General features: G+C 47.0%; 1 protein-coding gene across 4 annotated transcripts in view; it reads right to left on the reverse strand.

Annotated features, from left to right (window-relative positions):
- Window positions 1–16594, reverse strand: part of LOC121552200 (zinc finger protein 395) — a 31408-nt gene extending 14814 nt beyond the window's left edge. For 2 of the 4 annotated variants that reach the window (XR_006657837.1, XM_045211232.1), the window contains exons 1-4: window positions 16276–16590; window positions 14911–15161; window positions 10068–10264; window positions 9583–9701 (exon numbers count right to left, since the gene is read on the reverse strand). Coding sequence is in view for 3 of the 4 variants with exons in the window: in XM_045211232.1 (XP_045067167.1) it covers window positions 9583–9701; window positions 10068–10264; window positions 14911–15030 (436 nt within the window). In the remaining variant the exon portion in view is untranslated. Of the gene's footprint in view, window positions 1–9582; window positions 9702–10067; window positions 10265–14910; window positions 15171–16275 lie in introns of all 4 variants that reach the window. The other 2 variants (XM_045211234.1, XM_045211233.1) reach the window with 2 other exon arrangements.
- Window positions 16595–17092: the final 498 nt, after the last annotated feature.

Genomic DNA, 17092 nt, shown 5'->3' on the forward strand with positions numbered 1-17092 from the left:
TGGTGGTCAGTATAGTCACTATATAACCATGTTAGGGAGACAGCATGGTGGTCAGTATAGTCACTATGTAACCATGTTAGGGAGACAGCATGGTGGTCAGTATAGTCACTATGTAACCATGTTAGGAGGACAGCATGGTGGTCAGTATAGTCACTATATAACCATGTTAGAGAGACAGCATGGTGGTCAGTATAGTCACTATATAACCATGTTAGAGAGACAGCATGGTGGTCAGTATAGTCACTATGTAACCATGTTAGAGAGACAGCATGGTGGTCAGTATAGTCACTATATAACCATGTTAGGGAGACAGCATGGTGGTCAGTATAGTCACTATGTAACCATGTTAGGGAGACAGCATGGTGGTCAGTATAGTCACTATGTAACCATGTTAGGGAGACAGCATGGTAGTCAGTATAGTCACTATATAACCATGTTAGGGAGACAGCATGGTGGTCAGTATAGTCACTATATAACCATGTTAGGGAGACAGCATGGTGGTCAGTATAGTCACTATATAACCATGTTAGGGAGAGAGGGGGGAAGCTTCTGTTGGTGGTTACTGTCTAGCAATGTATTTGAATTATTCCAGAGCTAGTGTAACAGGTCAAAGAATTACAGATTTTTGCAACCGTTCATTTTCTATTTTTTATTTTATTTTGTGAGTTGATTTCACCAAAATATTGTATTGTTCAGCATTTCGTGTAGTCTACAGATATTGGGAGAGTTAGTTGTGTAAGTGCGCCCTCTAGAGTTGGTTTGGTTATATGCGGAGGGAGGTCATGCTTTTCTCAGTCTGCATTGTACTCGGCTGGGAGAGGTATGTATTCACTTCGGCGTGACATAAACTTGATATACCTGTTAAAACTAAAACGTTTCAGTGCACATAGTAACTTGTATGTATATTATATGATGAGTGTACGTACATTTAATCAAGCTGTGTCGTGAATTTAGCCATTTTTGAGAGTTGAGAAATTGCTAACTTAGCTAACCTCGTGTTCTGTTTAGCTGTAAGTTAGCAATCATCATTCTATCCTCTTGTATGAAGCTCACGTTGTTCTTTTTATGTTAGGCGGATTCTGGTCGAGGGTAGAGTTTTGAACATTTTCTCTCTTTGATGTTGAACAGGTATGTATTCCCTATATCAGGTTAAAAATGTGTTCATTTAAAATGTTTTCATGTATTGATTAGTGTTTAATGGCACTGAAAAGCTCAAATGTGAAGGATTACATGTTGCTTCGTGCATATTACTGTATGTATTACCCATTTGAAAGATGGTTTATGTCATGTTGCACAGTATTAATGTAAAGGCTAAAAGCTCAGAGTTTTTGGCAGAGATAACATGAATATGACACATACATAAGATATACACCAGATGCAATGTTTATTTTCCAATGATGTTGTATTTTATTCCTTGTATTTTTGAATGTGATTATATTGAGTCTGCATTGTACTCGGCTGGGAGAGGCGGATTCTGGTCGAGGGTAGAGTTTTGAACATTTTCTCTCTTTGATGTTGAACAGATTGAGAGAGTTGTACACAATAAAGTGCCTTCAAGTACGCCAGCGTCTTGTCTTCAGTGCACCGGAACACAACGCAGTAGTCGGCAACGAACAGACCGAGCCGGCTACATTGGTGCCGTGACCCGGATATCTTCGCTTCAGATCATCGCCAGGGTGATCGCCGGTGGTTGCTGTGACAAGTAGGAACCTCTTCGGAACGTTGACAAGTAGAAGGGCAAACATTAATGTGTAAATTGTAGCTCTTAATTGCTTACCTCAGCTACTTCTATCATTGTACAATTTTTTTTTCATATTCACATGTTCTGGTGATTCACATATCATTACCATAGTCTATTACAACTTTCTATTTAAAAAAAATAAAATAAAAATGGCTGATGGCAAGGATGCGCAGACACCATTTAGTGTTGGAGATGCTGCAGGGGTAAGCCTGGGGAGGGGCAGGTTTATGAGTATGGTGGAGAGCACGCCGGTTAGGGGTGCTGGTATACTAGGCAGACCTGTACTCTCGTCCCACACGCTTACGCACTGATGAATATTCCCCGCACCACACATGCGTAGCTTAGGAGATGCTCCAGACATTGCAAGCAGCGTTAGTTCAGTGGGCTGTCCTGCATTTTCATACACTCACACCCAAACAGATGAACATTCTCCACGTCAGCCAGTGTCTAGTTCACATGTGAGTTCTGCAGACCTAGGGAGTCTCATCACACAGTTAGCTCATGAAATAGGAGAGAACATTGCTAGCCAATTACAGAGATCTGTTGGTAGTGCAGATAACCAAACCACTCCTACGCCTAGCCTGAACTTAGGATATGGACAGTCTGATTTGAACATGACAGGAGTAAAGTTAGTCATGAAGACAGATGTCAAAGAGCCGCCGTACTTCAGGGGTGATGGAACAGACAAACACACAGTGCATGAGTGGGAAGAGATTATGAGCGTTTACCTGAATAAGAGGGGTGTACACCCGCAAGAGCACTCCCAGGAGATAATGTCAAGACTAATGGGAAAGGCTAGAGACATTGTTAAAGTTACCCTGCGCAGTATGCCATCGCTGCAGCCAGCTGAGAACTCCAAGCTCGTCTTTGATATTCTGAAACAACATTTCAGTGAGTTAACCTACTCCTCTATGCCTTTAGCAGATTTCTATAACACACTTCCTCTGGCTGGAGAAAGTCCCATGGACTATTGGATACGCTTGAACAAGGCTGTGGATGTCGCAGATGAGTGTCTGAGAAGGCAGGGGCGAAACATTGAGGACCCCTCTCACGAAGTCACAATGATGCTGGTGAAACACTGTCCCGACCCCGCTCTTGCAAGTGTCCTAAAGTGCAAAACAGCTGAAAAGTGGACAGCAAATGAGATTCATGAACACCTCGTTGAACATCAGAGAGAGGCTAGAACAATGTGTCAAGCCAAATCTTATCGGCCAAAGAACATTGGTGCACATGCTCAGGCATTAACCACAGAGACAGTCGCTGCTGAAAACCCAACAGACCTTACTGGTTACCCAAAGGCAATGGGGCTTCCATCCTCTCCTCAGACAGAGAGCATCTGCATGCAGTCTCTCATTGGCTTGCTGGACCGTGTGCTAGAGCAGACGGCACACACAACAGCAGTCGTGCCACCAAGCAGGGGGCCAGCAGCCATTGTTCAGAGTAGATGTAAAGTCTGTCAGTCTGCCGAACATTCAACTACTGCACACTGTAGACAGGCGAACCTCTGTATGGGCTGTTACAAGCCCGGCCACTGGAAGAGAGAATGCCAACAGCGCCGGCCAAGAATTAACGCTCAGCCACAGTTAGCGCACACACCATCTAACTCTGAGCAAGTGGGAGCCAGTTTAAACTAGATAGCTCACATACGGAAAGGGGATGTGTGAGCGTTGAAGATTCAACCCTTGAAGAAAGTGAAGAATTGAAGGAGATGTATGTCAATGTCTGTAAAGCAATGTCTGATAATTGCACGGTAATTGTTCAGAATATTCACAGAGTTGAGACGTTCAGTGAGTTATTTCACGCACCGGTGACAGTTAATGGCTGTGCTCAGTTGCAAGGGCTCCTCGATACAGGCTCAATGGCCTGCACGATAAGTGAAGAGGCAGAGCAGAGACTACTATCGGATAGCGTCTTGACCCCACATCAAGAACTCTCACAGCATATCATCCTTGTTGGCTGTGGAGGAGTACAAGTGCGCCCCAAGTGCATGTATGACATGGAACTAAGTCTGTATGGGGTGAAGTGCATGGTCCCAGTTCTGGTGATCACTGGTCAGAAAGACGACATAATAGTAGGCACCAACATGTTGAAACGTGTACTGCATCAGCTGAAAAACGAGAACAGTTATTGGACACTTATCTCGAGCAACACAAAAGGGTCTCCAGACGGCGAACAGTTTCTAGAAATGATGACCAGTCTCACAAGATGGAGGGGTGAAGATGTCCCAGGAAAAGTAGGGACAGTGAAGCTAACTCAGGCGGTGACTCTCCTTCCCAAACAAGAGTACCTGCTGTGGGGAAGACTGCCAAGTAATATACCCAAGTCACCTGGGAGTACAGTTATGGTGGAGCCTACAACCTCCAGGTGTGTGCCTCGGGGCATTATGGTGGGGAGAGTGGTAACACCGTTATGGGGGAGATGGCTGGACTCCCATGAAAGTCACTAATATCTCAGACAAACCACTCACACTGAAAAGGAACAGCAAGCTTGCGGACGTCTCTACTTGTGTTGCAGCTGAAGATCTCACACTGTTCCAGGGTTCCTGTCAGAGTGATGCTGGCTCTGTTGGAGTGACTCATGTGAAACAGGACGACAACGGTGACCTGAAAGACAGACTGCAGAAGTCTGGTCTAGGAAATGTCGACATTGATCATTGTGAAGCGAGCCCCTCCACCAAGCTCCAACTTGTGACATTGCTGGAGAAATATCAGGATATATTTTCAAAGCATAATCTTGACTGTGGAGAAGCCAAGGGCTTTGCCCATAGGATCCGCCTCACTGACGACCGTCCCTTCCGTCTTCCATATCGCAGAGTGCCGCCAGCCCACTATCAAAAGCTGCGCCAAGTTCTCACCGAGATGGAGGAACAGGAAATCATACGGAAATCAATGAGTGAATATGCTTCTCCACTCGTGATGGTTTGGAAGAAAAATGGCGACCTCCGGATATGCACAGACTTTCGATGGCTGAATGCAAGAACTATCAAGGATGCTCATCCTTTGCCCCATCAATCGGACTGCTTGGCTGCCCTTGGCGGTAATGCTGTCTTCAGCACCATGGACCTCACGTCTGGATTTTATAACTTGCCCATGCATGAGGAGGACAAAAAGTATACCGCCTTCACAACACCATTAGGCCTGCACGAGTATAACAGAATGCCACAGGGGCTTTGCAACAGTCCAGCGTCCTTCATGAGGATGATGATGAGTATCTTTGGCGATCTTAACTTCAGCAGTCTCTTGTGCTACCTAGATGATCTCTTGATATTTGCCCCCAATGAACAGCAGGCCCTCAGCAGATTAGAGGTTGTTTTCCAGAGGCTACGGGAGCACAATCTAAAGTTGAGTCCAAAAAAATGCCATCTGTTGCGGAGATCTGTGAAGTTTCTCGGACACATCGTTGACAGTGACGGTGTTGCTGTTGACCCAGAGAAGGTCGAGGTCATCACCAAAATGTCAAAGAGGGACTTGATGGAAGATGATGGCTGCACTCCTTCAGTTCGCAGAGTGAAGTCGTTCCTGGGGATGGTATTTTATTACCAACACTACATACCAAATTGCTCCTCCATCGCAAAACCCCTGTTTGCTCTCACAGCTGGCCAGAAACGGAGAGGAAAGGCCGGGAAGTACAGTCAGAATGCGGGAGTCTACAGAAAGCTCAAACCTGCGGATTGGACCCTTGACTGCGATTCCGCTTTCGCCGGCCTTAAGGAGAAGCTCCTGAATTGTGTGGTCCTTAGCCATCCAGACTTTACTAAGCCCTTGGTTTTGTCCATTGATGCGTCTCTTGATGGCCTTGGGGCAGTTCTGTCCCAGATACCAGAAGGAGAAACGAAGGCACGCCCGATCGCCTTTGCCAGCAAGACCCTCACTGGCTCACAAAAGAGGTATCCTGCTCACCGACTGGAGTTCTTGGCGCTCAAATGGAGTGTTTGTGAAAAATTCAGCCACTGGTTGAAAGGCCACACTTTTAAAGTGTGGACCGACAATAATCCTTTGACCTATATAATGACCAAACCAAAACTTGACGCTTGCGAACAGAGGTGGGTGGCAAAGCTTTCCCCCTACACCTTCAGTATCAAACACATTCCTGGGGTAAAGAACATTGTGGCAGATGCCCTGAGTAGAGATCCGTTTGCTAAATCAGTGAGCCAAAGGTTGATCAGTGAGCCCTATGGAAGTCTTTTGGCCGAGGCGGAGGGAACCAAAGAGGAGAAAGTCCAAGATCTCTTCCGGAGTAAGACCCAGTGTCTCCAGGCACTTGATGCAGGGTGCTGTGTAACTATGGACCCCACTCAAGACAGGCTGGCCGGCAGTCAAGAACCCTCTCATGTGAAATCTGCTTGTGAAGCTCATGTAGAGTGGGAAAGGGGAGCAGAGATAAGAGCAACACAGTTTCTCAATGTTCTTCCCCAGGCGGTGCCCTCAGGACAAGACACACTTCCAGCCCTCTCCATCGGGCGAGCTGAGGCACAGCCAGGAAATAGATCCAGTTATCAGGGAAGTCCTGCCACTCATTCAGAGGGGTGAGCCACCACCTAGGCGAGGGAGGAGGAGGTTAGCTCTTACGACCCAGACACTGTGCAAGCAGTGGCATCATCTAAAAGTCCAGGACGGAGTCCTATATAGGGTAACCAAAGACCCATTAAGCAGAGAGAAGAGGTATCAGTTTGTGCTGCCTGCTAGCTTGAAGGCCAAAGCTCTCGCTGGTGTGCATGATTTCGCTGGGCATCAAGGGCAGGCTAGAACAGCACACCTCGCCCGACAGCGTTTCTTCTGGCCACAAATGGGAAGAGACATCAAGGAATATGTGAAATGCTGCCAACGCTGTATCCTTGCAAAGACCCCTGAACCAGCTGCCCGAGCTCCCTTGGAGAGCATTCGCACTTCGGCACCCATGGAGCTGGTGTGCATTGATTTTTGGAGTGCTGAGGACTGTAAGCAAAGATCTGTCGATGTGTTAGTCATAACAGACCACTTTACAAAATTGGCTCATGCCTTTCCCTGCGTAAACCAAACTGCAAAGCAAATAGCGAAGAAGTTATGGGATAACGTATTCTGCATCTACGGTTTCCCAGAGCGAATACATTCTGATCAAGGGGCCAATTTTGAAAGCAAACTCATAGCTGAACTCCTCAGCCTCACAGGGATTAAGAAAACACACACAACAGCATACCATCCCATGGGAAATGGGCAAACCGAAAGGTTCAATAGGACACTTGGCAGTATGTTGCGTGCCCTACCCCTGACAGCTAAGCAACACTGGGCCCAACAGATACAGACTTTGACTTTTGCGTATAATGCCACCACTCATGAAACAACTGGATATCCTCCATTCTATTTGATGTATGGTCGAGTGCCCAGACTCCCAGTAGACATGGTCTTCAAACAAGTCTTGAGGGATCCAGTCGTGGTGAATTATAAGACCTATGCAGAGAAACTGATGGCGAACCTCCATGTGGCTGCCGACATAGCTCAGCAGCATGCGAGGAAAGGACAGCAACATCAAGCTGATGGCTACAACAAGAGAGTTCGTGGAACCCACTTGAACGTTGGCGACCGAGTTTTGTTAGCTAATAAAGCAGAGAGAGGGAAGAGGAAGTTAGCGGATAAGTGGGAAGCCACTATGTATACCATCATAGACCGGAACCCTCAGACTCACGTTTACAAAGTCAGAGACGAAAGTGGGAAAACAAAAGTTGTTCATCGGAATTTGATGTTGGACGTGAGCTTCTTGCCCATGCCAGAACTAAGCGATGAAGAGACGAATGGAGCTGCCTCGGATGTGGCCAGTGAGTTTCAGCCTCCTTCTGTTGATGCTTTGAGTGGCCTAGCAGTAGACGCTTCTGAGGACCGTACATGTTCGTGGTTAAACGCATCCTCTGACTCTGAGTCTATTGGAGAAGCTGATGAGTCTGAGATGGAGAATGAGACGCCCCACTCTCTGTCCAGGAAGTCTGTTCAACTGACACCCACGAGAGCCCAGTCTAAAGAGGTCAGAGGCCAAGGGGAAAATGAATACTCACCTGTGAGAGACTTGTCGGATTCCAGTGACCCCCTGATTTGCACATGACTGACACTGACTCTGTTGCCCCAATTGATGTTCCTGACTTAGATGAGACAGGGTCTTCGGACGTCAATTCACCTGTTACACTGATTGATAGTCAGATACCCCCTCAAGTACAAGGGTTTGAAAGTCAGGTTGTCAGAACACGTACTGGCAGGGTTGTTAAGGCAGTCGATCGCTTGATAGAGAACATGGTGCAAAAACCACTCACCAAGGGTTTTGTTACAGGAGTCAGAAGGTCACTGTCTTTCCGTTCTTTATTTTAGATACATTTTTGAGATTAAGATATTTTTCTTTATTACCAGTAGTATGACCTGAGTCATGAGATGTTCATAATGGAGGGAAAGTGTTCCAAGATTTCATATGATGTATAAGGCATCATATTCACTAGAAGGGCAGTAGCCTGATCAACTGCTGTTTTCTTTTAACTTACTTTGTAAGTAGCTTTATACGCTGTATATGGGAAATGGAGTCCCAGGGCTATCTTGGACCAAGTGGACAAGAGTTTTATTCTATATGTTTTTGGTTATTTTCCACCCTCGAAGTGTGAAGGATTTTGGTGAAATTAAAGAGGGGTGAATGTAACAGGTCAAAGAATTACAGATTTTTGCAACCGTTCATTTTCTATTTTTATTTTATTTTGTGAGTTGATTTCACCAAAATATTGTATTGTTCAGCATTTCGTGTAGTCTACAGATATTGGGAGAGTTAGTTGTGTAAGTGCGCCCTCTAGAGTTGGTTTGGTTATATGCGGAGGGAGGTCATGCTTTTCTCAGTCTGCATTGTACTCGGCTGGGAGAGGTATGTATTCACTTCGGCGTGACATAAACTTGATATACCTGTTAAAACTAAAACGTTTCAGTGCACATAGTAACTTGTATGTATATTATATGATGAGTGTACGTACATTTAATCAAGCTGTGTCGTGAATTTTGCCATTTTTGAGAGTTGAGAAATTGCTAACTTAGCTAACCTCGTGTTCTGTTTAGCTGTAAGTTAGCAATCATCATTCTATCCTCTTGTATGAAGCTCACGTTGTTCTTTTTATGTTAGGCGGATTCTGGTCGAGTGTAGAGTTTTGAACATTTTCTCTCTTTGATGTTGAACAGGTATGTATTCCCTATATCAGGTTAAAAATGTGTTCATTTAAAATGTTTTCATGTATTGATTAGTGTTTAATGGCACTGAAAAGCTCAAATGTGAAGGATTACATGTTGCTTCGTGCATATTACTGTATGTATTACCCATTTGAAAGATGGTTTATGTCATGTTGCACAGTATTAATGTAAAGGCTAAAAGCTCAGAGTTTTTGGCAGAGATAACATGAATATGACACATACATAAGATATACACCAGATGCAATGTTTATTTTCCAATGATGTTGTATTTTATTCCTTGTATTTTTGAATGTGATTATATTGAGTCTGCATTGTACTCGGCTGGGAGAGGCGGATTCTGGTCGAGGGTAGAGTTTTGAACATTTTCTCTCTTTGATGTTGAACAGATTGAGAGAGTTGTACACAATAAAGTGCCTTCAAGTACGCCAGCGTCTTGTCTTCAGTGCACCGGAACACAACGCAGTAGTCGGCAACGAACAGACCGAGCCGGCTACACTAGCACACCTGATTCAACTCGTCAGCTATCAAGCCCTGAACTATCAAGCCCTCAATTATCAAGCCCTCAGCGAGAGAGAGAGAGAGAGAGAGAGAGAGAGAGAGAGAGAGAGAGAGAGAGAGAGAGAGAGAGAGATGGTTCTGATTTATTGACTAACTTACCTGGTACCGGGTCATTCTGACTCTGACGAGGGTTCTGTACCACAGGGCTGCAGGACAGACTGGTCAGAACCATGGCTGCCATGATCTCATCCATCTCCACCGACCCTGGGCTCCGGAAACTGAGTAGAGGGGGAAAATAATTACAACATGGACTTATCTTGGAGCAACGACCACAATCTCCACTTAAACAGACAACTCAAAGCAGAGGAGGAGATGAAGAACGGAGAACGAATTGACTCTGGGCTCTAGAAACTGAGGATAACATGGAAGAGGTGGTGTTTTTTTTGGGGGTGGGGGGCTTTGAGTGATGAATGATGGTCCCTCAGATGTCTATCTCCACTTACAGAGACAACTCAAAGAAGAAGAGCAGATGAAGAACGGAGACTCCATTGAGGAGTACCAAGATAACAGTTAACGTTGTAAGGTCGTGTGACAAGGTGAAGTTCAGCTTTAGGCTGAAGGATGCCCACATAGACAGAGCTTACCTGTAAGGGGCAGACACGGGGCAGGAGGGCATTGTGGGAGTTGTAGTCTGCTGGGGAGCCGAGGGGTGGGTCCAGCCCCCCTCAGTCCTCCCCTGGGGCACGAAGACCGGGACCTGATGGTTCATATTCATAATGTTCCTATGGCCGTTGCTCTCTGTCATGTTAGGGGCTTCCTGCCCACAGCACTGCATGTACACCTGCAAAGAAACACCAAGTAGAGAGTCAGAGACAGGCAGCACTGCATGTCCACCTGCAGAGAGACAGAGGTAGAGTCAGTGACACAGGCAGCACTGCATGTCCACCTGCAGAGAGACAGAGGTAGAGTCAGAGACACAGGCAGCACTGCATGTCCACCTGCTGAGAGACAGAGGTAGAGAGTCAGAGACACAGGCAGCACTGCATGTCCACCTGCTGAGAGACAGAGGTAGAGAGACAGAGACACAGGCAGCACTGCATGTCCACCTGCAGAGAGACAGAGACACAGGCAGCACTGCATGTCCACCTGCAGAGAGACAGAGGTAGAGAGTCAGAGACACAGGCAGCACTGCATGTCCACCTGCAGAGAGACAGAGGTAGAGAGTCAGAGACACAGGCAGCACTGCATGTCCACCTGCAGAGAGACAGAGGTAGAGAGTCAGAGACACAGGCAGCACTGCATGTCCACCTGCAGAGAGACAGAGGTAGAGAGTCAGAGACACAGGCAGCACTGCATGTCCACCTGCAGAGAGACAGAGGTAGAGAGACAGAGACACAGGCAGCACTGCATGTCCACCTGCTGAGAGACAGAGGTAGAGAGTCAGAGACACAGGCAGCACTGCATGTCCACCTGCAGAGAGACAGAGGTAGAGTCAGAGACACAGGCAGCACTGCATGTCCACCTGCTGAGAGACAGAGGTAGAGAGACAGAGACACAGGCAGCACTGCATGTCCACCTGCAGAGAGACAGAGACACAGGCAGCACTGCATGTCCACCTGCAGAGAGACAGAGGTAGAGAGTCAGAGACACAGACAGCACTGCATGTCCACCTGCTGAGAGACAGAGGTAGAGAGTCAGAGACACAGGCAGCACTGCATGTCCACCTGCAGAGAGACAGAGGTAGAGAGTCAGAGACACAGACAGCACTGCATGTCCACCTGCAGAGAGACAGAGGTAGAGTCAGAGACACAGGCAGCACTGCATGTCCAACTGCAGAGAGACAGAGGTAGAGAGTCAGAGACACAGACAGCACTGCATGTCCACCTGCAGAGAGACAGAGGTAGAGAGTCAGAGACACAGGCAGCACTGCATGTCCACCTGCTGAGAGACAGAGGTAGAGAGTCAGAGACACAGGCAGCACTGCATGTCCACCTGCTGAGAGACAGAGGTAGAGAGTCAGAGACACAGGCAGCACTGCATGTCCACCTGCAGAGAGACAGAGGTAGAGAGTCAGAGACACAGGTCCACTACCATTCAAAAGTTTGGGGCCTCTTAGAAATGTCCTTGTTTTCCATGAAAACATACATGAAATGAGTTTGAATAGGAAATATAGCAAAATGAGTGGGAAATATCGTCATTGACAAGGTTAGAAATACTGATTTTTAATAGAAATAATAATTGTGTCCTTCAAAACGTTGCTTTCGTCAAAGAATCCTCCATTTGCAGCAATTAAAGCCTTGCAGACCTTTGGCATTCTAGTTGTCAATTTGTTGAGATAATCTGAAGAGATTTCACACCATGCTTCCTGAAGCACCTCCCACAAATTGGATTGGCTTGATGAGCACTTTTTACGTACCATACGGTCAAGCTGCTCCCACAACAGCTCAATTGGGTTGAGATCCGGTGACTGTGCTGGCCACTCCATTATAGACAGAATACCAGCTGACTGCTTCTTCCCTAAATAGTTATTGCATAGTTTGGAGCTGTGCTTTGGGTCATTGTCCTGTTGTAGGAGGAAATTGGCTCGAATCAAGTGCTGTCCACAGGGTATGGCATGGCGTTGCAAAATGGAGTGGTAGCCTTCCTTCTTCAAGATCCCTTTTACCCTGTACAAATCTCCCACTTGACCACCCCCAAAGCACCCCCAGACCATCACATTGCCTCCACCATGCTTGACAGATTGTCACGATCGTTACCGGATGAAGACACGGACCAAGGCGCAGCGTGATAAGCGTACATTTTATTTATTACACACCACGAACAAAACAACAAACCAAACGATACGTGAAGTCCTAGGTTAATACAAAAACAAACCTTACGGAACAAGATCCCACACCGACTAGTGCCAAATAGGCTGCCTAAGTATGGTCCCCAATCAGAGACAACGAGCTACAGCTGCCTCTGATTGGGAACCACACCGGCCAACATAGATCTAAACGATCTAGAACTAAACATAGAAAACTAAACATAGAAAAGTCCACACCCTGGCTCAACATTTAAGAGTCCCCAGAGCCAGGGCGTGACAGTACCCCCCCCCCCCAAAGGCGCGGACTGCGACCGCGCCACACAAACACAACAGGGTAGGGGCCGGGTGGGCATTCCACCTCGGAGGCGGATCCGGCTCCGGGCATGACCACCACTCTCTCTCCACCCCCCGTTGCGCCCCTGGTCTGGTCAGGCCCCGCTGGCCGGAGCTGGACTGGACATCGGTGGAGCGGATTGCTCTGGCTCTGGAGTGGATCCGCTGACTGGAGTTGGACCGGACCCCGGTGGAGCGGATTGCTCTGGCTCTGGAGTGGAGCAGCTGACCGGTGCCAGACCAGGCACCGGTGGAACAGGCACGGGCCGTGCCGGACTGGACACACGCACCACTGGCTTGGTGCGGGGAGCAGGAACGGGCCGGACCGGGCTGACGACGCGCACCACTGGCTTGGTGCGGGGAGCAGGAACGGGCCGGACCGGGCTGACGACGCGCACCACTAGCTTGGTGCGGGGAGCAGGAACGGGCCGGACCGGGCTGACGACGCGCACCACTGGCTTGGTGCGGGGAGCAGGAACGGGCCGGACCGGGCTGGCGACGCGCACCACTGGCTTGGTGCGGGGAGCAGGAACGGGCCGGACCGGGCTGGCGACGCGCACCACTGGCTTGGTGCGGGGAGCAGGAACAGGCCGGACCGGGCCGGCGACGCGCACCACAGGCTTGGTGCGAGGGACAGGAACAGGTCGGGCCGTACTGGGAACATGCACCACTAACTTAGTGCGGGGAGCAGGAACGGGCCGGACCGGACTGGTGACACACACCACTTTCTTGGTGCGAGGAGCGGGACTGGGTTTCCTTATAAACCTCCGCTCCCTCTGCTGCCTAACCAGTACCTCTCGCCGTGCCTCTACACTCTCCTTCTCCCTCATGACCAATAGCCCCCGTAACCTGGTGGCCTCCTCTCCTAGTCCGCAGATTCGCCCTGTAGCTGCCTCCTGCTGCCCCGTCGTCCACGCCGTGTGCCCCCCCCCCAAACATTTTCTTGGGGTTGCCTCTCGCGTGTCCGTCTTCGGCGCGGTTGGCGCCGTTTCTCCTCTCCTGCCTGGGCATTTACCTTTGCCCATGGCCCTCTGCCCGCGAATATCTCCTCCCAAGACCACCATTTGCCCACCTGGGACATCGCCATCTTCTCCTCCTGGGCACGCTGCTTGGTCCTCTTATGGTGGGATCTTCTGTCACGATCGTTACCGGATGAAGACACGAACCAAGGCGCAGCGTGATAAGCGTACATTTTATTTAGTACACACCACGAACAAAACAACAAACCAAACGATACGTGAAGTCCTAGGTTAATACAAAACAAACCTTACGGAACAAGATCCCACACCGACTAGTGCCAAACAGGCTGCCTAAGTATGGTCCCCAATCAGAGACAACGAGATACAGCTGCCTCTGATTGGGAACCACCCTGGCCAACATAGATCTAAACGATCTAGAACAAAAACATAGAAAAACTAAACATAGCAAATCCACACCCTGGCTCAACATTTAAGAGTCCCCAGAGCCAGGGCGTGACACAGATGGCATCAAGCACTCCTCCAGCATCTTTTCATTTGGTCTGCGTCTCACAAATGTTCTTCTTTGTGATCCGAACACGACAAACTTCGATTTGTCTGTCCATAGCACTTTTTTCCAATCTTCCTCTGTCCAGTGTCTGTGCATCCCGGAGACAGTTTATTGGCAATTTCTCGCATGGAATAGCCTTCATTTCTCAGAACAACAATAGACTGATGAGTTTCAGAAAAAAGTTATTTGTTTCTGGCCATTTTGAGCCTGTAATCGAACCCACAATTGCTGATGCTCCAGATACTCAACTAGTCTCAAGAAGGCCAGTTTTATTGACTCTTTAATCAGCACAACAGCTTTCAGCTGTGCTAACATAATTGCAAAAGAGTTTTCTAATGATCAATTAGCCTTTTTAAATTACAAACTTGGATTAGCAAACACAACATGCCATTGGAACACAGGACTGATGGTTGCTGATAATAGGCCTCTGTACGCCTATGTAGATATTCCATTAAAACATCAGCTGTTTCCAGCTACAATAGCCATTTACAACATTAACAATGTCTACACTGTACTTCTGATCAACTTGATGTTATTTTAATGGACAAAAAAAAAATGCTTTTCTTTAGAAAACAAGGACATTTCTAAGTGACCCCAAACTTTTGAACGGTTGCGTACATCTGCAGACAGACATGGGGACAGAGGTGCAGATGATAAGGTATGGGGGGGAGACTCCGAAAAGGGAGGGAGGGAGGCACAGTTGAGACAACGACACCCGTGCAGTAAAACTGTGAAAATAATTGCAGTTAGCCACAAAATATTAAAAATAAGAAGAATCAATTTAATCATTCAACTTCTTCTGCGTGTATGGGTCCACCTACCAGCGTCTCCTGTATCTCTGCCCCGGGCTGCCTGGTGTCTGTCTGGAGTCCTGCTGCCGTAGCGGGACATGACTGTGGTCCTGAAGAAGGGGTCCTCTCCTCTGGTCTCATAGCTGCCATGGTGCTGCTGCCGGTAGTGGGGGTTGTCTACACTTTACAGGCCCTCAACACACAGGGTCTATACTCTCTACAGAGAGGAGGCTGGAGGACGCTGGAGGACGCTGGAGGACGCTGGAGGAGGCTGGAGGAGGCTGGAGGACCTCAGAATAAAATAGACCTTGATTTATCTATGCTACATCATGAAGTTCTATAAGAATAAAAGTTATGCTATTTTATCATCCTAGTTCAAGAAGAAGGATCATAGCATAAAAGCCATCTCTTCATTGGAAGAAAATAAGCAATAATGGGATTTTTGTTTGTGCATATAAATCATATACAATGTCTTGAAATGTAAATCACAATGGAAAATGTTTTATTTACACAATTACTTGGTAATTACATGTTTATTATCAGCATCTGCATGTGGAATTACAGTTTCCACACAATAAAGGAGTGATGTTGTGAAAACAAAACCTCTGTAGCTATTTAAAAGAAAAAAGACAACCACACAACCAATGACATCACCCTGTAATGAGAGTGTTTTTTTTTTTTTAAGGTCACACACCCCTCGCTGCACACACCCCTCTGTCTGACTGTAACCATGCAGCAGCAGTGGCCAGTATGTGGACGCCTGAGTGGCTTGAGTGGTGCACAATATCCCATTTATGTTTTAATCTAACGGATTACATCCATACATTACATTGTGGCAGCATTTCTTACGATTTTTAAACCATAGATTTATTTTTTAAAAGGCATCACGTGCGCTGATAGGCTAGCAAAGACCCCGGAGGTATAGTTGTCTCGTCTAATAGGAGCTCACTTCCACTAGTAAACAACAGCCCTACTGTGGAGTAGAAGGGCGCTCATTGGCTGAGAGCTGCTTTCCAGGGCACACACCCCTTTCTGACAACGTTTTCGGACACGAGTTTCTGCCGGAGCGATGGAGATTGGAAATATAGTAATATCCGCTTAATTTTTTGAATTAAGAAGTTGAATAATTTTCCCTACAATATTTCAATGTTCGTTTTAGTCCGAAGTCATGCGTTGTAATAGCGAAAAGAAAACAGACATCTGAAAACAACACTGATGAACTCAATAAAAAAACATATCCTATCCTACCTGGCAACACAGAACGATTAGGAAATCCCCTCCGACTGCAAACATGCCCAAATATGCATCAAAAGTAAACCATCATTATCGTTATCAATATGTTATAAACAGTATTGCTATCCTATTAAAAAATAAATAAAACATTATGATATTTACCGTTAGAGCGATGGAGACTGTTGTGTCCCGTTTGGAGAGTGAGTGAAGCAGACGTCTCCACAGGGTCTGCCTTGCTGTCTGCCAGTGAAAGGGGGGGTTGGATGAGGAATGGATGGTTGGATGCGCGCCGTGCGGCTGTGGCTACGTGTGTTCGGATGGTGGAGCAATGCCGAGTGCGACAGCTGGCAACAGCGCTAGATATCCGTCTGCACTGAGACTGCACAACGGCAGATCTGGGTGATAGGTTACGGAAGCAAAATTATGCCTTCAGCGCACAGACACACAAACACAGAGACAGACAGCGGGAGAGCTGCGCCAGAGAGAATAGGCTAGACCACCTTGCACAGAGATTTGTTGTCCTATTTTTGATACGTGTTTCCAATGAGATGTGTAGGCTAAATTATGCATATATTTTTGTTCAAATATAACTGTTCAAATGGTTTCCCTGTGCAACGTCATAATAATGGGTTCCCCCTCTCAATCTCTCAGTATGGAAAATAAACCAACATGAGCAAAGCATATGAACTGAAAACAACATTGAATGACTAAAATCGAACCATTTGTCATCGTTTGTAGTAACCATTTGTCCACATTTTCCCCTCTGAATTCTCATAATCTTTTCACAACGGACTGTACTAGACAATGTAAAGGCATCTCATCATTGTAGGCCTAAACCACTCAATTTTGTACCTTCAATTATTTGTGTATGTTCAATGTGACAGTAGCCTACTTCACAACACCTGTACAACAGAAATAAAGGACATGTGTGAGTGGATGAAACCCGAGCCCTGGCTGTGTTTTTGGAATGAACGTGTAG

The sequence above is a fragment of the Coregonus clupeaformis genome, chromosome 36, assembly GCF_020615455.1.
Source record: "Coregonus clupeaformis isolate EN_2021a chromosome 36, ASM2061545v1, whole genome shotgun sequence".
Lineage (NCBI taxonomy): Eukaryota > Metazoa > Chordata > Actinopteri > Salmoniformes > Salmonidae > Coregonus > Coregonus clupeaformis.